Source organism: Cyprinodon variegatus, unplaced genomic scaffold, assembly GCF_000732505.1.
Source record: "Cyprinodon variegatus isolate N-32 unplaced genomic scaffold, C_variegatus-1.0 Scaffold83, whole genome shotgun sequence".
In the NCBI taxonomy this organism is placed as follows: domain Eukaryota; kingdom Metazoa; phylum Chordata; class Actinopteri; order Cyprinodontiformes; family Cyprinodontidae; genus Cyprinodon; species Cyprinodon variegatus.
In genome coordinates, this window is record NW_015150536.1 from 485,200 (window position 1) to 506,541 (window position 21,342).

The 21,342-nt window shown below is 38.6% G+C and overlaps 3 protein-coding genes across 3 annotated transcripts; all 3 read left to right on the forward strand.

Moving 5' to 3' along the window:
* Positions 1-295: 295 nt before the first annotated feature.
* mrps14 (mitochondrial ribosomal protein S14) lies at positions 296-960 on the forward strand (the record flags this gene model as incomplete). Its single annotated transcript, XM_015373226.1, has 2 exons — positions 296-478; positions 644-960. Coding segments are annotated over 2 exons (366 nt in total), but the record flags the coding sequence as incomplete, so codon positions are not given.
* Positions 961-3,611: 2,651 nt separating this feature from the next.
* On the forward strand, positions 3,612-12,448 carry cacybp (calcyclin binding protein). The gene is made up of 6 exons (XM_015373238.1): positions 3,612-3,737; positions 4,905-5,115; positions 5,211-5,307; positions 5,395-5,494; positions 6,445-6,539; positions 11,148-12,448. Exons 1-6 carry the CDS (start codon positions 3,720-3,722, stop codon positions 11,308-11,310), a joined length of 684 nt encoding a protein of 227 aa, XP_015228724.1. The 5' UTR covers positions 3,612-3,719; the 3' UTR covers positions 11,311-12,448.
* Positions 12,449-13,373: 925 nt separating this feature from the next.
* plk3 (polo-like kinase 3) lies at positions 13,374-20,862 on the forward strand. Its single transcript, XM_015373237.1, has 15 exons — positions 13,374-13,692; positions 14,547-14,654; positions 14,748-14,864; positions 15,537-15,666; positions 15,786-15,873; positions 16,258-16,353; positions 16,444-16,642; positions 16,741-16,867; positions 16,971-17,086; positions 17,971-18,091; positions 18,187-18,270; positions 18,573-18,735; positions 18,817-18,946; positions 19,024-19,134; positions 19,236-20,862. Exons 1-15 carry the CDS (start codon positions 13,477-13,479, stop codon positions 19,431-19,433), a joined length of 2,004 nt encoding a protein of 667 aa, XP_015228723.1. The 5' UTR covers positions 13,374-13,476; the 3' UTR covers positions 19,434-20,862.
* The last annotated feature ends 480 nt before the right edge of the window (positions 20,863-21,342 follow it).

Sequence of the window (21,342 nt, forward strand, 5' to 3'; positions counted from 1 at the left end):
CATATATATGGAGTTTTTTGGCTAGTACATCCACTGACTGTGAAATTACCTGTGGAACGTCTTCCCACAGCCAGAAAATTGCTTGTTTTTGCAGTCAAATGCTACACATGTTGGCATTTTTATGGCGCATCCCCGTTGAAGTTGGGGAGTACCAATATGGTGGCCGGTGGCTTATTTTGTTTTCGGGCTATTCGAATTCTAGTGAATAGAGATCACTGATTTTTGTTTTGTTTGTTTTTTTATGCAATTTGGAAGTGACCATGGCTGTTAGTTACAAAATTAGGGTTAATTGTATTTTACTGATGATGAGCAGGCACTGGGGAGTTGCTGGAATGCAGTGGCCCAGGTGAGAAGTTACTACGTTGACTGGAGGATGCTGAGGGATGTCAAGAGAAGACAGATGGCCTTTGAGTATGCTCACGAGAGGATACGTATAAACGCACTGCGGAAGAACACCATCCTGCCCAAAGAACTTCAGGTAGAGCTCAGTACTGATTAAATAGCTAAATATGCTGAATAAAAAAGGGTGTGCATAAGGTTAATTTCAGAATGCATTAAGTTAATTTTTTGAGTTGATCTGAGCTATTTCTTTATTGAAAATAACAATTGAGCTATTTCTTATTATATTGTACTTTGTTTGCAGGAAATAGCTGACAAGGAGATTGCAGCACTACCCAGAGACAGCTGTCCTGTTAGGATACGCAACAGATGTGTGTTGACGTCCAGACCTCGGGGAGTGAAGAGAAAGTGGAGGTTGAGTCGTATCGTCTTCAGGCACCTAGCTGACCACAATCAGATGTCAGGAATCCTGAGGGCGAGGTGGTGACAGTGGTCGTGTTGGGCTCTTTAGAAAATAGTGTTATTAATATCGTTGCGCTTTGACAGGATGGAGGATGTTTTCAAACTTCTGGACATGTTCTGTTTGCTGCACATAAATCAACATTTGTTTGCCGCTGGAAATAAAAGAAAAAAGACAATGTTATTCCTAAGGAGAAGAAATTGAAGTTTTCATGGACTGTACACATAAAAATAATAAATCTTGATGTAAGTGACCCTTCATTGATTGCTTTATTTCATTTATGAAATAATCCACACATAGAATGTCATAGTCCTACAAAAACATTATCTAATTGTTGTAATATTGATTTCAAAAGGCTAAAATTTAAATAAAGTCAGCTCTTAGTAAATACTTGCTTATATGAGCTTAATATTTTCTGATTAAAAAAATTCTACAGTGCAAGAACCACAGACTTCAGATTTGTTTAAGAGCTGAAATACTCCTAGATTCCAAACAAAGTTGGGTAAATTGGTTAAAATATGGCTTTAGGTTCAAATTTGAACTTTTTTTACTTGGAATATTGCAATATGGGCTAAAATAGAATGCAAAATGTTCACACTAATAAGTATTTTGTTGAACAAATTAATTCCACGTTGAAGCAATATGAAGCTTCTAAATGCTTTAGTGTCGAGGAATGCCGCCATTTCTTTTGGGAAAATGTTCCACAAGACAAGTGAACATTTTGGTTTCTGTCAAGCAATGAAATCTTAGCCGACAAAGAATTAAAAGTTATCCATACCCTAATTAAAAACTGGGAGGAAAGAGGCCAATGATAATCTTTCAAAAACAGTTATGTCAATCTAGGTTCAAAGTATGAGACAGGCAAGCCCTAATTAAATATATTGGGGGTAGGAAAGGTAATTATACATAACAATGTAATAATAAAAATGTAGAGTCTTGAGCAAAGAGATGCACCTCTGTCTACTGAGAAGCTAAAATTAACTAGCGTAAGAGTTAGGCGACATCAAAACAAGGTTACGGCCATAAAAACCTTGTATTTATGAGCTCTTGTGGAAACCAATGCAGCTACATTAAAGAAACAAAACAATGTCATGGTAAATATCAGTCATGTCAGGTCTGAATACCAGCATGTTATTTGGCTGATTACATAGCTCCTAAAAATCCAATAACTTGTGGAATCTGGTCGTGGTGTTTTCAGGGTCTGGAGAACGACTTGTCTTTTCCTCTCCCTTTGTCTTAATGTTTACCTTTTCCCAAAAGTTCCTCCTCACCTAGCCTCACTTCCCTTTCACATTATTTTCTTTCTTATGACTTTCCTCACACACCCCTCCCAATTTATCTTTATTTTTCTTTGATTTCTTCCTTTTTAGGTTCTTCATGTTTTTGCTATCTCTCTTGTCTCTGGCTCAATCCTATCGGTAAAGACAAATAAACGGCGGTGCCTCAGTAGTAGCCATGATAAATGCTGTCCAAATACTGCTGGATGTCAGGAAGGAGCCCTAATTTGTGTCCTGCCTCGCGTGTTTCCTTTGTGTGCTTTATGTTTTAATCTTGCCTTGCCTCCACTCCCTCTGTGTTTTTGTCTCTCCATTTGTCTACCTGCCTTCTTTTCTTACTTTCCTCTGTTCTTTGTATTTTTCTTTACTTGTATCTTGTTCTTTATTCTATTTTATTTGTAGTCACCATTTCATGTCTGTTCTACAACACCTGTACCCGAACTTGGTGCAAAAAAGTTTGAAATATACAGAAAAAATATGAAGAAACCTTTGAGCATGGCGTCTATCTCTATGCTAATTATTGGATAATTTTTCGGATCTTGTATGTGTTCCTTTGGAATGATCTAATGAATAACAACATTGGATGTATTTTATTTAAATGTATTTTTACATCTTTAGCCAGTGATACCTTTAATATGTTCAGGGTGTTAACCACTGATCTCTATATATTCACTGGACTGCTAATTGTCTGAAAAAAGTGAAGCCACCGGCCGCCATATTGGTACTCCCTACTCCCACGGAGACGTGCCATAAAATGCCTACATTTGTAGCATTTTGCCGGCTGGGGGAGGACCTTTCACAAATAATTTCACAGTCAGTGGATGTACTAACCAAGAAAATAAAAATCCCATAGTATAGTATGAAGCGTTAAATTAGATTTACTTAATTAGCCATCGACATTGTGTCTAACATTAGAAAATAGTACAGTAAATAGAAAGTGATTAAATAAAAGTTATTCACTGCGAAATGTCAATGTAGCAAGTCTTTATTAAGTGGATGACGCTGTCGTTTTTGTAGTGTCTCATCTGAAAAAGTAATATGCTGAAATATAATGCATTTAATTTTAGGAAAAAAACAAGGCGAATAAAACATTTTTAAAAGGCTAATGCACAGACACAGCATAAAAGCACATGGGATAATGCATGCACAATTTGCAAATAGAAAAAAATTATATTTAATAGGAAGGGGAAAATAATGATAAACGTGAAGGATGTGGAGAAAAAGAAAATGTAGAACACCTACTGATGAACTGTAAAACGTATGAACATGAAAGGGAGAAATTGAGAAGGATGGTTGGAAGGACAGGCAAAGAATGGAGTCTTAAAGGAATTTTGGGAAATAAAGGAATTATAAAGGATATTCACAGATTAAGGAAAGCATTATTTATGTATCTACAGAATACAAAATAAAAAAAAAAAAGAATTTGATGTAAAGTAGTGTTGCTACACAATCATGTGCAGTAGGTGGCAGTATGCACAATTAAGTTGCTGGCGATCCGCCATAATAGAAAAGAAGAAGATGAAGCCGTCCTCCATTGGCTGAGCCCACATTGCAGCGATAGAGGCAAAGTAGGACCGTAGCAGCAGACAGAGCTGCAGAAATAAAGCTTTCATCTAGGAACAGCTGAGAATTAGAAGACCATAATGGATCTAAAGGAACAGGTGAGCTTCCCGGTTCAACATACGAACAGAAAACAATCAGATAAAATGCATTCATATGAATGTATTCGACTTTCGTGGCAGCAGTTCAGTTCTGGTTTATAGATAGCATTTCATTTAAGGTATAATGTATTGCGTAAACAGTTGTGTGATCGTATTTATATCGTACGTTTCCTTCGGAAATATGACGATAAAATAATTGTTTATTTATCGGTGGTTTGCGTTGTTGTATTTGATGCTAGCTTAGCGTTTAGCTTTCACTGGAGTTTGCTAGAACGTTCCAGCTGTTACCAGCGCGTAGCCTTTGGGCGCAGTTTCTATCTGCCATGGCAACGATAAGAAAGTCACATGATTATTAAAGTCTAAAACTCACTGCTTAGATTTGGATTGTTTGGATCAATTTCGTATCAAAAGCACCGCTAGATATTGATGATATGTGAATTGGATTGCTTTTTCTGGAAGCCATGCTAATAGGCAGCTAAGGAGTTGTACCTAAGTTATAATATAAAGATAATGCTCATAAACTAACACTGAATAAGAAACCGTTAAATGTAATTCTAACCAAAAACTGGAAATAAAGTCTTTAGTGACTATTTGTTTGTTAACATCTCTCTCACAAAAAAAAAAAAAAAAAAACACTTCAGGAAATTATTGTCAGGCTTTCTGTTTGGATCTGTTTTCTCAGATGCACATATTAACCTTGTTTTTTTTTTTTTTTTATCAGTAGGCCCTTAGATCAGCTGACTTCAGCTTAGTTAGATCAGCTTACCTAACAACCAACTAGCCTGAAGCTAAAAGAAAAGATATATTTTTTTAAGTTGTGGGCCCAAAATTATGGAACAGATTTCAAGGAACAATTAGTCAGGCCTTTTCTCTCTGTTAGTTTTTTTTTTTATTTTTTTTATTCATATTTCTGTTATAGTCCCCGTTTATTTAAATGTGCACCTGTTTTATTACAGTACATAACTTTGGCTATTCAAATTGCTCTTTTAAATGTGCTATGAATGAAATGGTTTTTGATTTGCATTTTTATTAAGCATGTTACACCATGTGTATTGTGATGTCAAAGCTAGCTCTCTCTACAATAGAGACGGGCAAACTTTAATGTAACTTGCAGGATGGTTCTGTGCTGTGTAAATATATAAAAACTCCTTCCTATGTTGGATACAGATCAGTCAGCTAGAAGCAGATTTGCAGGAGTTAAGCTCTCTTCTGGAAAAAGCGGAAAGGAAAAGGGTCCAGGATCTGTTGAAGCAGGAACAGAAAAAGGTGGAGAAAGAACTTGTAAGCAAGCGACAGCAGCAAGAGCAGCAGGCCAGGAGAGAGGCAGAACCATCTACAGCATCCAAAGCAGCGTACACTGTAAAGATCACCAGCTATGGTACGTCTCTTCGAAATATTGCTTTAGTTAACTGCATGAAAGAGCATGGAAACATGTTTCATAAATTCATCTGTTTTTGTGTTTTCATGATGCAGCATGGGATCAGTCTGAGAAATTTGTGAAAATTTACCTCGATTTGAAAGAAGTGCACAAAATATCGGCAGAAAATGTAGATGTATCCTTTACAGAGAGGTAACTTGATGATCAGCGTCAATGTTTATTCGAATGTTTATTTCTTATTTAACAAGGTAAATTAAGTTTCTTTATTTTCTTTTGCAGGTCATTTTCTGTGCTGATAAAGGACCTAAATGGTAAAAACCACCAGATGACTGTTCTTAACCTATTGCATCCAATAGATGAAAAAGACAGTTACAAAAAGGTGAGTAAAACTAGCAATATTTGGCCTTACATACATTCAAATTTAGCTGTTTTTTTCCTTAAAGCATTAGTTCCCAACTGTTGTCCTATACATGAAGGTAGGGCTGGATGATTAACTGATAAAATCGATTTCATACTTTCTGTTTTGGGAAAATCAGATTTTTTATTTTTTTTCCCCCACACTGATGTACATGTTCGGCTTCCTTAACTTAGAGTGACTTCACTTCCTCCCTTTTTGTTCTTAGATATGTATTTAACTGATAAACCGCTAGTTGCAAACATTCGGTTTGATATATTTTCATTGTTTGCTGTGAAACAACAAACTTTTTCCCAGCTTGAATTTATTTGCCTTTTAAATGAAAATCACCTCCCATGATGATTGAAATGAACAATAGTTTTCAAAAGTATTGCATGGAATTTTTATTGTAAAACAAAGGGAGGAAAACAAGATTAATTGAATTTGATGGGATTTTTTAAAGCCATATTATCTTCACTACATGAAGACTTGAAGGAGTTAGTTTCTGATCTAGATGATATCATGCAGTAAACTACATATTAAACATCTCGCTTCAGATCTAAACCCTTATCGTTTTAGAAGAATGATATTACATGTTTCCAGTTTAATGCCAGATATTAGCTTCTTGCACCCTTTTTTAATTAATCTTTTAAACAGAATTTAAAATTCTTTTGCTTTCAGTTAGATAAAACAATTAATGGTTCCCATCATTTCACTACATCTGTGTTATTATTTTCCTCCCTTTAAAGAGCTGCCAGAGGTTAAAGGTTTCTGTCTAATAAATTAAGGCACACACAAACCTGCCTTTACATCAGTTTATTTCATCTAGAGGCATTCATCTGCTCCCATGTCGAATCAACAGGAATGTTTATTGTAAAGTTTTATTTTATTTTTCTACATATGTTTTTTGTATGTTGTTGTTGTTTTTCTTTCAGGTCAAAACAGATATGGTGTTGATCATGTTAAAAAAGCAGGCAGCAAAGAAGTGGGAGTGTCTTACAGCAGTGGAGAAACGGTCAAAAGAGAAAGAGTAAGTTCTAAATGTATCAGAAGACTTGAGGAACATTCATTAATCTTGATGGAGTTTTACACCAATATGAATTAGGGTGTTTTATAAAAGTAATATACCGCTTTCATTCATACTTCGATAAGTTACAATCAAAATCTTTCATCAGATTTTATTTGGATTTGATGCAACAGACCTACACAGGGTGGTATATAATTGTGTAGTAAAACAGGTTAATGGCTTTAAACCTCTTTTCAGAATAAAACTAAGTAAAGCCGGGCATACACTGTGCGAGAATTTTTCGATTTGGCCGACTTTCAGCCTAATCGTGCATCGTGTAGTGTACAAGGTGTAACGAGGCACGATCAGCCTCTCACGACCACCTCCTGATCAGGAATCGTGAGGTCGGGAGAAAATCAAACGTTGATTCTCCCGACCGTCGTGGGCAAATCGCTCGGTGCACAAACAAGGATTCTTCCTCTTCTTCCTCTCAGATGAAAACACAGAAGCATGGCGGGGGTGCGAGTGAAATTGAGTTCTTTCTGTAAAATTGACAGACTGTAGTAGCCACGTTTGCTCAGCCATGTCTTTGTCCAAATATGTCGTCACCTTTTCTTTTTAGGGCTTTCAGCACAAAATTGTCCAAATTGCCAAAACAGCGCGGTTCTCTCTAGTCAGCTTCATATTCCCCTTCTATTTGTTTGGCTTCCGGATAGACGAGTCCGAGCAGCTCCATCTCACTGCGGAGCTGAGTCCCACGTGGTTTTTAGACGTACAATGTGAGCAGGAAGAGCGCATCAGAGCTTCATGCTGCACACACATCGTGAGGTGTAGCTGCATGCAACGATTGAAAAAATCACACAGTTAATGCCCGGCTGAATCTGTGATGGTAGATATGTATTCAGATCCTTCTAATCTGATACTCCTGAATAAACATAGAGCCTCCAAACGCTTTAGGCAGAGTTCGCCTCTGTGGTTTTATTTAAGGTAGTACTTAGCAAAAATGTTACCCTAATAAATCCTCCTCCACGTTCCTGTGAGGGTAATCCAAATATTGATGAGAAAATGGAAAGGTCTCATGTCTCCCCCTACTATCAGACGACCAAACATGCAGCTTTCATTGCCTCTGACCCCAGTAACAGTCTTGTGGTTCTGTTTTTGTTGTCACGGTACGACAAACGGCTTTACTCCAGCCGAATATTAAGCCATCGGCTTCAGTAGCCACATGCCTCACTGTGCTACCCCACAGGTGATTATAAAAATATTCTGTTATCTTGGTTGTTTAATACATGTTGGAGCCAACAAAGAAAGAAAAGAAAGGAAGAGAAAGCCTGAACTGGATCAGGGCAGTACTCTATGAAGGGTAAATTCAGACCAGGCATTTACTACTGAAATAAAAACAAGAACGAAGAATGGTGAAGACCTGGCAATTTATTTTATTTTATTTTTATGGATCTGCAAGTACCATGCCTACTTATCCCTGTTAATGTTATTGTTGTGACTTTAGAGGGATGGGTTTTTAGCATACAGCTGGATCATCTTAAGAGAGCAATTATAAAAACAAGTCATTTGAGAGGCAGAATTACATAAAAGTTTTTTGTTGTTTTTTTCCCCAACAAAAAGGCTGTAATGCACTATTTTACATTAGATCATGTAAAATACCAGCCACCTCTTCAGACATGTGGTTGTGATCTGTGTCTTCCAGCTGCATTGGAGGGAGCGCTGTAGCTCTGAGGTGCTGAGCAGCTCAACCTACAGCAGTGCTATTTTCAAAAGGTCCTGTAGGGGGAGCACAGCTCAAAGATAACTGAGTGCTGTTTTAATGTTCNTTCATGCTGCACACACATCGTGAGGTGTAGCTGCATGCAACGATTGAAAAAATCACACAGTTAATGCCCGGCTGAATCTGTGATGGTAGATATGTATTCAGATCCTTCTAATCTGATACTCCTGAATAAACATAGAGCCTCCAAACGCTTTAGGCAGAGTTCGCCTCTGTGGTTTTATTTAAGGTAGTACTTAGCAAAAATGTTACCCTAATAAATCCTCCTCCACATTCCTATGAGGTTAATCCAAGTATTGATGAGAAAATGGAAAGGTCTCATGTCTCCCCCTACTATCAGACGACCAAACATGCAGCTTTCATTGCCTCTGACCCCAGTAACAGTCTTGTGGTTCTGTTTTTGTTGTCACGGTACGACAAACGGCTTTACTCCAGCCGAATATTAAGCCATCGGCTTCAGTAGCCACATGCCTCACTGTGCTACCCCACAGGTGATTATAAAAATATTCTGTTATCTTGGTTGTTTAATACATGTTGGAGCCAACAAAGAAAGAAAAGAAAGGAAGAGAAAGCCTGAACTGGATCAGGGCAGTACTCTATGAAGGGTAAATTCAGACCAGGCATTTACTACTGAAATAAAAACAAGAACGAAGAATGGTGAAGACCTGGCAATGTTTTATTTTTATTTTATTTTTTTATGGATCTGTAAGTACCATGCCTGCTTATCCCACTATCCCTGTTAATGTTATTGTTGTGACTTTAGAGGGATGGGTTTTTAGCATACAGCTGGATCATCTTAAGAGAGCAATTATAAAAACAAGTCATTTGAGAGGCAGAATTACATAAAAGTTTTTTGTTGTTTTTTTCCCCAACAAAAAGGCTGTAATGCACTATTTTACATTAGATCATGTAAAATACCAGCCACCTCTTCAGACATGTGGTTGTGATCTGTGTCTTCCAGCTGCATTGGAGGGAGCGCTGTAGCTCTGAGGTGCTGAGCAGCTCAACCTACAGCAGTGCTATTTTCAAAAGGTCCTGTAGGGGGAGCACAGCTCAAAGATAACTGAGTGCTGTTTTAATGTTCTGTAAAGGGGTCAAAGGTTTGTAAGACAGCAGAAGTAAACAAAATCTGGCAGAATGATCATGGATCAGACCAGTCATAAAGCAACAGAGTAGTTAAAAGTAGGGTAAGGCTATAAAACAATATTCCAAGCTTTCAACAACACAGAGAACACCGTTTACTCTTGTAGCCCAACATGAAAGTAGTATGGAGGAACTGCAAATTTAGCAAGACATGGCTACCCCCCTTAAAGAACAGACAGAGAAACAGCCTTTTTTGTGGGAAAAAGAAGAAAAATCGTTTTTGAAACAAATCACCATCATGTCTATATTCCTCAGAACTGAAGGGAACTGGTCAGAATAAAGAACATTGAGTATCTTGGTGTAACTTGACCTCATAGTCTTCCTTGGGTTTCTTTTTCTGCTCCTGAATAGTCTCTTATATATATTCTAATATAAAATGCAACCTTAAATGAGTCAATGGAAAAATGGTTAAACTATGTCATGCTGTGAAAACATACCTGAAAGACTACGTATGAAGGCAAAACTATATTACTATGTTACTGTTGTTAAAATGCAACATGTGGGAAGTTCTCTCAGGCTTAATTTAAAAAATTGATTCAGTTTAACCTTATGCAGGTATTTGTATTTCACTTTCTCTCTCCTTCTAATTTGGACTGCAATGATCCATGCTTTGACCCCGACCATAAGAGAGAGAAATATTAATATTGGCAAGGCAGAAAAGATGAAAAACAATAGAATTCTATATTCTAAAACTCTATTGAATACTGTATATGTATAGCCACAAGGCACGTTATTAAAGCTATACAACAGAGAAAACAAGCCTTTGCAACCTTGGTGTATTGAATCCCACTGATGCTGTGAGAATGTTTGACACACTGACGTCACAGCTGGGGATCGCTAGAGGCGCCCAGCATACTGTAAAAGTCACTTGATTTTTATTACTTGCAGCATTTTTAGTGCAATTTGGGAGAGCCACATAGAGAAAAAGAAATTATAAGCTATCATCACACACGATAAAACTGCTCTAGGTCCACTCCTTTTTTATTTGACCTTTAAACCAAACTAGATCATATCTTAACATAAAGAAGGTTAGCAAAGCCAAAACACAGTACCCGAGGCTTTCTATGTGTCTAATAATGGAAGGTATCTCCCGCTGCAACAATTCAGCAGCTTCTGAGAAAAAAAAAACATTACTTAAAAAAAATAATACAGTAGATTTACATCCTGCTTTGTAATGGTGGATATCAGTTGTGCTTTGCGCATGTGAGAGATTTTTTTTTTTAAAACAGGGTGGTAAAAGGTGGTAAGTGGGTTAAACTCAAAGTAAGGCCTTTGAAAGGTAGTAAAGCTAACAATCAGAGCTGGATTTGGTTGTAAAGTTTTCATCACACCTTCAGTATATTCTGACTTTTCCAATGAGCCTGACTTTTTTTGTTTCAAGTTCATTAAATCTGTATACAAATTAGTACTATATACGACAGGAATCAAGCTAACATTAATAGACTTAATTGGTTCTACTCACACAATTGCTTTGTGCAATATGTAGTGTTAGAACCATGCTCACATATTGATACTAGTGTAATTTCGCCCCTCACCATGGGAAAATGTGATTAAATTTAATTAGAGTTGTTCCGATTCCGATGACAGTATTGGAAATGTCCTCTTTGATAATAGCATTTATGTTTATTAAAAGCTGAGAGGAGCATAAATGTATCTATATATATATATATATATAACTACAGACTTAATCTACTGTGCCTCAACAGCAAACCTTCCATGGATGAGAATGCAGACCCCAGCGATGGTCTCATGAGCATGTTGAAGAAGATTTACGACGAGGGAGATGATGATATGAAGAGAACGATCAACAAAGCCTGGACAGAGTCTCAAGACAAGAAGAAAAGAGGGGAAGATATGATGGACTTTTAAATCTACCTGTTTATTTTTATACAGTGACCAAATGAGAGCTTTCAGAGTTCAAGCATGCATGACCAAAATACTAAAAGCTATCATTGGATAATATTATATGGTCCCTCAATAAGGTGATTTTGGTTACGTTCACACTGCAGTCTGAAGTGACCCAAATTTGATTTTTTGATTTTTTTTTTTGCCTATATGCGACCTGTATCGGATTTTTCATGCCAGTCTGAACAACAGATCTAATTTTTTTTCAAATGCGACCCAGGCCACTTGGCCATGTGGTCCTGTATCCGTTACGTATCTCATCTTTTTAAAGGCGACCTGTGTCTTAACGGCCAGGTCGCATTCATCTGACCTAAACTTAACTTCCATAATACTCAACAAAGGTCACTATTCTGCGTCTTGCTACGCAGAAGCAAGAAGAAAAATAACCATGGTGGATGATAATGTGTAGAGTAGTCTTTTTTTTTTTTTTTTTTACCACAGAGCACGCTCGATTGTGACGGCATTGCATCCTCCACTGTGCGTGCAGGACTCTTTAGCTGTATGAATGCAGTTCATGCAAGAGATCACAAAAAGTCGCAAATATATTTGAAAATCTGAACAGCAAAGCAAAAAAATCGGATTTAACAAAAAAAAAAAAAAATTGGAATTGAGCATTAAGGCCTGCAGTGTGAACGTAGCCTTATATTTGGAACATATTGTAAAGAAAAAAGTAATGTCCAGCAGATGGCGCCCTCCACGCTGTGATCAAAATTGGTGTAGTCCCTTTCCTTTCCAATGAAGCTCTGTAGTCTAAAAGTGTCTAATTGTGCCAAAGTCAAAATACAGTTCTCATATGATATAATTCAGAGGGACAACAATTGATTATATTCAAAATTTCCTTCCATAGCTCATATGTGCTTCATGTTTTTGTTACACTCACCACCATATTGAAATAAAAACAAATATGTTATGCCTTCATCTGATGTTTATATTTTGTTCTTGTTAAGACCATTTTATTAGGACTGAAACTATTGTGTTCACTTCCCCAAGTACAGCTGGTGTGACATTGTTCTTATTTTTGTTAAGGTTGAGTTTTTTTTATTTGTTTTGTTCCTGCTGTAAGATTTGACACAAATTTCAACAATGACAACATTAAAATCACTTGTGTATATCTGTTTTTGTATTTATTATTATTTTTATTATTACATTGTACAACATCCTGAACATGAAGGGGACATTTTTGCCTTTGGGGAGTTTGACTTTTTGTGCATTTATTTCTTTAATGAAGGCCTTAAATCACCAAGTATAGATTAGGTTTTGCAAAGTTTTCTCCACCAGGGGTCGACTTTCTATAAGGCCTGTGAGATTTTCACTCAGGGGAATTCTTAGCTTGTTAACGAGTTATTTAGATTGGGAGTTGTTTTTGTTAGGCACGTTGCAATGACAGCTTGTTTTATGTTTCAGAAACTTGCTGATGTAGTTCAGGATTAGGCTCATAAAGTTAACTATCTCTTACAAGTCTCGGTAGAGAGGGTCAGATAGAAAACTGAAATGAAGATAAGTTTGAATAATTTTGATTAAACATGTACAACTTCAGAAGATTACTTATAGCAGGATTTTTCACACTTTCATTCTTCTTATACGCATAGATCATCTGAACTTTCTTCTCCTTCAGGCTGTATTGACATTTAGTCAAAGTTTTTTCCTTTCATGTGTTATCAGTAAATCCCAGAAATGAGACGCTTCCTGATCAGAAAATACATTCCTACAATAGTTTTCCCAAAGTTTATTTTTCCTACCAGAATATGAATTGCAGGGTGTCAAAAAGACCCTTTGTAAGTAAGATTAAAGTTTCAGATTAGTAGAAATCTTAACAGATTGCAGGTAGCCGTTTCAACATTTATTAACTTGACTTTTTGAAATGTTTATTTTGACTAGAAATTCTGGGATATCTTAAACACATACACGATTAAGCTGATAAATGTTGAAAGGCTTGCCATACCGGGCCCCTCCTCCCTGCGTCCATCCCCTCTCCTGACGTCACACCGGGGTATATATCGTCGCGGATCCGTGCCCAGACACGCCAGAAAGAGATTGCCGGAGTTGTTCGGCAATAAACGGATCTTTACGAATTTTTTCTGAGAAAAAACGCAGGAAGAAGGAAAACCAAAAAACAGATTTATAGATTTTATGGATACCGGTTACTTCATCACGGCGCAGCCTAAACCGTGTCACAACATGAACGGGGATTTATTGAAACCTATCCCGGACCGCGGACACCACCACCCGCCCTCCGCCTCGACCAAAAACAGCAGGAATAAACCCGAAAGCAAACCTGAGGTGGCGCAGGTGGTGATGGACCCTAAGACGGGAAGGTCCTACAGTAAAGGGAAGCTTCTAGGCAAGGTAAGGCAAGGCTCACTCCTCCACGCGGATCCTGTTTGACCAGTTTGCTCCTGAGAATCTATTTTACACTGAAACTGAACAAACTATGCGGCAGCTGCGATTAAGACGCAGATTAGAAGTGATGAGGAGCGTTTCAGTCATGTATGTTGGTCATCCCGGGGGGGCGGGGGGCTCGTAGTGGACGTGTTTAATCAAGCCCACATCTTCCCTCCTGCTGTGCGCGTTTTTTCAATGAATGAATCAGACGCAAGGTGTGTCCAGCTCCTGTTTGCAACACCGAAACCCGACCAAAAATCTTAGGAATGACGAATACACCATTTTTTTATATATTTTCTTTTACCTTATATGGATTTTTTAATCCCATCTGATGTCAGGTTGAAATGACACATGAATGAATTGAAGTCTTTTTTTGTCTCAACGTGTTGCTCCATCATGTCATGTATGTGCTGCTGCTGCGGGCAGTGAGCCAGACCCCCCTCCTGCTGCAGAGCTGGAAACCCCTCCGTCACTTTCATGGTTAATGAATGCAGCAGTGCAGTCTGCTTCATCCTTCACATCTCCTCAGTATGTGGAAGGAAATGCAGAAATAAACACCTGCTTGTAGGATTCAAAGGGCTATAACACCCCCCTCCTCCTCCAGGCTACTGCTTAGCTTTATTATCAGATGATCCATTCAGCACATTAGGCATGTTTTCTATGCCCCTGTGCCTTATTAGGAGCTGCTAAATTACAAATGATGAATCATTTTTGTTTAAAGCTTCCCTCAGCTGAATTATTAATCCAGTAGGGTTGATTTATTTATATCCATGTTAAAGTTTTAACCATTTGTAACTCCTTATTCTCCTTTCCCAAAGGGCGGATTTGCACGATGCTATGAAATGACAGACCTTTCCAACAACAAAATGTATGCAGTAAAGGTGATTCCACAGAGCAGAGTCTCCAAGCCCCACCAGAGGGAAAAGGTACATGCATCTTATTATGCTAGAAGGCGATTGCATAATCCTCGGATCAGAACATGTAATGAATCTAACTGATCTGTTGTCTAATTTTGACAGATTACCAACGAGATCGACCTTCACAGATCCCTGTCGCACAAGCATGTGGTGAAATTTTCCCATTTTTTCGAGGACAGTGAAAACATCTACATATTCCTGGAGCTCTGCAGTCGGAAGGTGAGATGCTGGAATTCTCCAGAATGATTCGGCACAGCTTCTTAAGGCGCAGACTCTTGGCTCCTGTTTTATTTATTTATTTTACTTTTAACCCACTGTTGACAGAGCTCTGTTAGTCCTCAAGTTTTATTTCAGTCCTTTATTAATACTCTCTTAAAGGTGCTCTGCATGATTCTGCTAATTATTCCCATTATTCTTTTTCATAATAGGTAGATGTGCACTGATCCCTGCCCAAAACAAACAGATTATCATTTTAAAAAGATTGAAGTATTTATTAGATACTAGACTCAAACTAGTATATTAGTCCCTGTCCCTTTTTTTATGCATGTATTTATTAAACTCTTAAATTTTTCAGTAGAGTGATGTTTTAGCTTGGCCTTATATATATTGGGAAATATTTTTGCCTTTTATCCAACGGAAAATAAGCAGATTTTGCTGTCTTACAAACTGATCTATGTATGAAAGTGGAGCTTTAGTTACAGTATTTGTTTTGCTAGCACTAAGGGTATTTTCCTTTCAAGTTAAAGTGTAACCTAGACTGCAGTTTTTTTTTTTGCAAAATTTGAGTCATGCCTTGTTATTCCCCCAATAACCCTCGCTACTTCGGTGCATGTGTGCTTCTGAGAAACTGATTAGAGGTTTGACGGCCTGCTCTTTGCCCTGTCTTTGTAGTCCCTGGCACACATCTGGAAGGAGAGACGCACTCTGACAGAGCCAGAGGTGCGATATTACCTCAGGCAGATTATATCCGGTCTGAAGTACCTCCACAGCCGGGGGATCCTGCACAGAGATCTCAAACTAGGTACGTGTCGAGCAGCAGCCACAGGACACACGAAGGCATCCTGGGAATCTGATAGGGCTTTAGTCATACTTCTGTCATGTGTGGAATGCAGTTTTATTAGAGGCTTTTGTCTCTTTCAGGTAACTTCTTCATCAATGAGAACATGGAGTTGCGACTGGGAGATTTTGGTCTTGCTGCCAAGTTGGAGACGGTTGAACAGAGGAAAAAGTGAGTTTTTGGTTTATCTTGTCTACAGAATTATAAATAATTTGAAACTTTTCACTTGAGATACAGTTTTGCATCTTAGCTGGAAAATGACTCAAATGGCTTTTTTTTTTTTTTTTTGCAAAGTAGCTTAACCTAAAACCATTACATCAAATGCTAAGCAGTTTCCTCCTCCTGCAAGTAACTGACTGAACCAGTTTCCAAGTGGCAGTTGAATGTAGGGCTTAGATCACAGTTTCAGTGATTTGACATCTTCCTGTGGCATACCAGAATGAGTGTGTCAGGAAAAACAAAATGCTTCAGCTTGTTCTTTTTCTTTGTCCCGCTTGCACAATAGAAACTGTTCTGGATTTTACTCTGTACTCAAGCATGCACCTATTTTCTCAGAACTATCTGTGGAACTCCCAACTACTTGGCCCCCGAGGTCCTCAACAGACAGGGTCACAGCGCAGAGTCGGACGTCTGGTCGCTCGGATGCGTCATGTAAGTTTGGTTTGGTGTCCATTTTTCTTTGTTAACTGCAGGCATTTTTTTTCAAACGGACAGAAAGCAGCTGTGGTTTCTTCTTCATAGGTATACTCTGATGTGTGGCAACCCTCCCTTTGAGACACTGGACTTGAAAGAGACGTACAAGTGTATAAAGGAAGTTCGGTACACTATTCCCTCCACCATCTCCCCTGCGGCACAGAAACTCATCTCTGGTATCTTGAAGAAAAACCCCACCGACAGACTGACCCTGGATCAGATCCTCAATCATGAATTCTTCACCAAAGTATGTCAGCAATGTTATTGTAGGGAGAAATATGGCGACCTAATCTTGTGTGTTTAGTAGCATGATAAAGATGAATAATATATCTTTTTTTTTTAAAGGGTTTTACACCTGACAAACTTCCAACCAGCAGCTGTACGATGGTACCAGAGCTTCATCCTCCAAGCCCTGCCAAGAAATTCTTCAGTAAAGTGGCCAAGAGCTTCTTTGGGAAGAAGAAGTCGAAAGGTAACGCGTCAGCAGCGTCCATGAACTGTTTGAAATTAAACCTCTAAAAACCTTTTATCAAAATATTTCAAAGGGTCGTTCCTAATTAGTACTATTTTCACAGCGGAGAAGAGTCCATGCGAGGAAAAAGATGAGAAGGATATTTCCAAGCTAGTGTCTGGCATCGTTAAGTGTTCCATCAACCGGCAGATAAGCTACAAAACAGTGGGAGCCAATGAGGTAACCCTCTCAGCCTATTTTTTTCTTTTTTTTATTATTCCCTTGTTCTTACTGTAAAATGGCTTCCTGGTTTAATTAAAAGGAGAAATTTGGCAAGCATTCTGGCAGCTTAAAACTTCTACAGTATCACAGCATGTTGGCTTATTTGAGAAAGCTTCTTCAACATTAAGGTTTCCTTTTTGAATCAATTGAAGGGACGAGGGGGGGGGGACAAACATGTTACCTATGTCATCCAGTATACACGAGCAAGAAAAAAAATTGACTTGCATTTGGTTCTTCGTCACAATTTTCTTTGAAGATATGTGCGTGCACACAATGTGCTTTTTCTAAAAGTCCCTGTTCTGCTTGCGGATGACTATCCTAAATGCCACAGTAGCAGGGTGCTGAGTTGGCCCCGCCCCCAATCAGGCTGGTTCAGTTTCTATTTATATAGCCTGAATGGAGCCACATTCTTTTAAAGAATTGAATGCGTCTTGATCGATCGGCGTAATTGAGATAAAAACTGATTTACTCATTTAACTCATTCATTTTATTTTTGTTTTCTAATTAGACTTTTTTTTTGGTGCCTTTTCTTAGTTTTTGTGATGAGTAATAAAACAAATGACTGGATAGGTGATATTGGAAACTAAAGATGCAAGCAAAAGTAGTTTACTCTCTTTTCAAATGCAAGTGGGCTGAACAATCTTAAAGTAACAAATCATAACCAATTATTCATGATGTGGTAGATGTTGCAACATTGCAGCTCAAGCTCAGAGTCTGCATGAGGTGACTCATTCTTGTCTTGAGCATGTCCCCAGTGGCTATTCTTTAGCTACATCCTGTGTTCAGTTTTAGCTTTTTTTTTTCTGATAGTGATATTAATCATCACGGGTTTTCCCTCTCAGGAGCCTTCTCCTGCTGGTCAGCTGGTCAACCCTGTGCCTCTGGAACAGACTCCTGCTGAGGAGGAATCCAGGAAGTCAATCTCCCGCTCTTTCAAGGGCACTATGGCAAGCAGCACTGAACGTAGGTTTATCTTTTTTTTAAATCTCATTTCTTGTACCTTTTTACTCTTTGCCTATTTTTTTTTTTTAAACGCGTATTGCTTGTTTTCACTCCAGCATGTGAGGATGTCCTGACTCCTGCAGCCGTTGCTGAAGTTGCCATGAAGTTGCTTAACAACTGCCTGGCCACCATGCCTGCAGGTGAGTGGAGCACTCGGCCATTAATCATGTGGGTTTGTCACAGTGAAGCATTACTGTTCACCTTTGAGGGTTGGTGCAGAATCATTAATGCAAATGGCAGACTTCTAGGATCATTTGTTTCCCTAAAGGCCTTTTGCCTCAGCTATAAAAGTCCTTGAAAATACCTGCTGACTCATGTATCTCTAAACACGCTTGATGCTGTGAATTATTATTTTTTTTAATATCCCATTCATATCTTATTTGAATGAAGTTTACTTGGGGACTTTTCTCAACCCTGTCCTTTTTCTTCACCTTCTCCCCAGCTTCCAGAAACCCTCCCTGTTTGTCCAGGCCTCCTTCCTTCCTGTGGGTCACAAAATGGGTTGACTACTCCAACAAGTACGGTTTCGGCTACCAACTCTCAAACCAAAGTATTGGCGTTCTCTTCAATGAGGGAATACATCTCAGCCTTTGTGACCAACGCAAGTGAGTGTTTCTGAAAGGCATTTCAAGAAGAAGTTGGGCTGCAATGATTTTCTTTAATCCTATTGTTTCACTTCCAATCAGGACTGTTCACTACTGCCTGACCAACAACAAACACTTCACATTCCCAACTCAGTCACTACCCGAGCAGCTTCGCAGCCAGAAACAGATTGTTGAATACATGGCAAACTACATGGAGCAGAACCTGATGGAGGTATTGAGTCTTTCCTCTGGTTAATAAACCCAAGCAGGAGGGAGTGGAATGAAACTAAATGTTACTCTTCTCCTCAGGGTGGAGATCTCCCTTGTGAGGAGCACAGCTCTGGACCTCCTCCTCTTCTGCTTCAGTGGGTGAAGACTGACCACGCTCTTGTCATGCTCTTCAATAACGGCACCCTGCAGGTTCGGACAAATTCATAAATGCAACAAACAAATGAGCGGCTTAGCGAAAGTCTTGTCTTACCCTAATTTTTATTATAATTTTTTTGAATCTTCCTCTTTAGGTGAACTTCTACACAGACCACACAAAGATCATTCTGTCCAAGTCATCCGACGACGCCTACCTGCTCACCTACATCAGCCGGGAGCGTGTCTCGTACACCTACCTCCTCAGCATGCTAAATGAGCTGGGCTGCACCGCTGACCTACGCTACCGACTCAAATATGTGGTCCAGCTGCTCCAGCACCACACTGATGCCTGAGAGCACAACCCTGTGCTCCATAGGCGGAGTGGAAGATGCTTTAGAAGCAGCCAAACCAGTTACGGACTTCCTTTTCTCCCTTACTGGCCTTTGCTATTTTTGTTTACTTTTCTCCAGGCAGAGCAGAGGGCGGGTAAAGCCTGTTTTTTTTTTTTTTTAACTGATGAAAAGCTGCTCAAATTGAGTGAGTGACAATCTAACCTGGACTGTCGTTGCCGGGGTGATTGGTTTGAATGACCTTGACAATGTTGAGCAACTGTGAAGTTACCCAAAGAAGCTTCTGCCTGAAGGGTTTGTGCCTACCAGTTCTTGCCTCGAATGGTATCCACCTGGAAGGTTTAGATACCTGAAAGAAGGGATCGGTACCCAGTTTGAAATGATGGAGAGGGCGACCATGAAGAGCCGCTTAACGTTCCTTTTCTTACTCAGAACCACTGGATCTTTGAACGCCTATGACCCTGCAACTGTTCAGCCGGCGACTGACTGGCAGGCACGGTTTCTCAAAGGTCCAAGAACACTAAAAGAAACAAACTGTTTAAACTGCTTGCGAGTGAAAAGGGTTGATCTTGTGATTGAAATGCAGTGAGGCTCACTTTTTTTTTTTTTTCCCAGAAAAGCGTTTCATCAGCAAGCTCTTCCTCCCTGTAGACTGCAACTGTGATCCTTTTTTTTTTTAAGCTGAGTTGCGTTTGGATTTTGGAATAGTTTGAATTGAGAGAACCTCCTACCCTCAGTCTGTTTCTGGCCTTTATGGAACATGGTGCACATTCTTTTGTTTTTTGTTTTATTTCTGTTCTCTGAAAATGAGCCAACAGATCACTGAAGATCTGAACCTCACACGCACGATATTTCCAGGCTCATCCAATGAAGGCGATGCTAAAATAATTGCTTCTTTTCCTGCAATGTCACTAAACAGTCATTTTCTTGACGCGAATTTCACTGAGGCGGTACACAAGATGCTACAGGGACAAACACTGTTTTGCACTTTTATTTCCTTTAACTATTTTTGATGACTACATTTTTTTTATACTCACTCGTTTAAATTTTATTCTACATGTTTTAACCAAATATTAAAGGTTTTTGGTTTTAAAAATGATTCTGTTTTTAATTTCACTCGCAGTAGGTGAATGTGCGTCCTCTAACGCAAGCGCCAGTAAACAAGGCAGCGTTGGTTGGGAATCTGAGGGTGTGGAGGTTTGAATAAAAGTGCCTTTCTGAGGGATGTCTGTATAGTGCAATAACAACCCTTTGATGAATGTCGAGCTGGCTACAAGCAAGATTTCAGATGGGTTTTTAACAGTGGATTTTACTTTTACACTTCAAGCCAAGTCTAAAAGTAAATCCAATGGCACTACGCTCACTACCTAGTATAAGCTTTTAGAACAACTGATGAGTATATAGCCCAGTAATATCCTCTAAGGGAAAAAAAGAAAACCTTGTATTCTGTTGTACTGTATTCCTTCTGGTTTACATTGCTTTCTTGATCCAGAGTTGTATCCTTTAAAACTGTGACCTGGAATGCAAAGTATTGCTTGTGTGTTCCATGAAAACACCCAGTGTTGTGAAAGCCATCTGCCAATTCAGAAGAGTCTATAATTTTTTGGCACATAATGTCTTTATTTATTTTTTTATTTATACATGTTTTTTTTATTTATTGTGTAAATGTTGAGATCTTGACACAAGGAAATATTTGGTTCAGATCACCTTTTTTTTGTATGTAATGTTTTGGGGGGGGAAATGGGACAAAAATAAAGTTTATCAAAAATTAACTTCTTGGCTCTCTGAGTTGTACTTTACTGTTTTCCTACCTCTGATATCATTGCTGATATCTAGCATTAGTTATTTGTACTTTAGGTTTTTTCGATGTAGTTTTGGAACTGATTGGTCTCTTCCAAGGCCTAATTCATCA

What these genes read in the sequence shown, in the direction of transcription:
- cacybp (XM_015373238.1), top strand. An exon ending in TGTAAAGATCACCAGCTATG is followed by an intron (nt 5,116 to 5,210) that starts GTACGTCTCTTC and finishes TTCATGATGCAG; the next exon opens with CATGGGATCAGTCTGAGAAA. An exon ending in AAAAAGACAGTTACAAAAAG is followed by an intron (nt 5,495 to 6,444) that starts GTGAGTAAAACT and finishes TTTTTCTTTCAG; the next exon opens with GTCAAAACAGATATGGTGTT.
- plk3 (XM_015373237.1), top strand. Translation starts at nt 13,477, where the DNA reads ATGGATACCGGTTACTTCATCACGGCGCAGCCTAAACCGTGTCACAAC. An exon ending in TGGAGCAGAACCTGATGGAG is followed by an intron (nt 18,947 to 19,023) that starts GTATTGAGTCTT and finishes TCTTCTCCTCAG; the next exon opens with GGTGGAGATCTCCCTTGTGA. An exon ending in TCAATAACGGCACCCTGCAG is followed by an intron (nt 19,135 to 19,235) that starts GTTCGGACAAAT and finishes CTTCCTCTTTAG; the next exon opens with GTGAACTTCTACACAGACCA.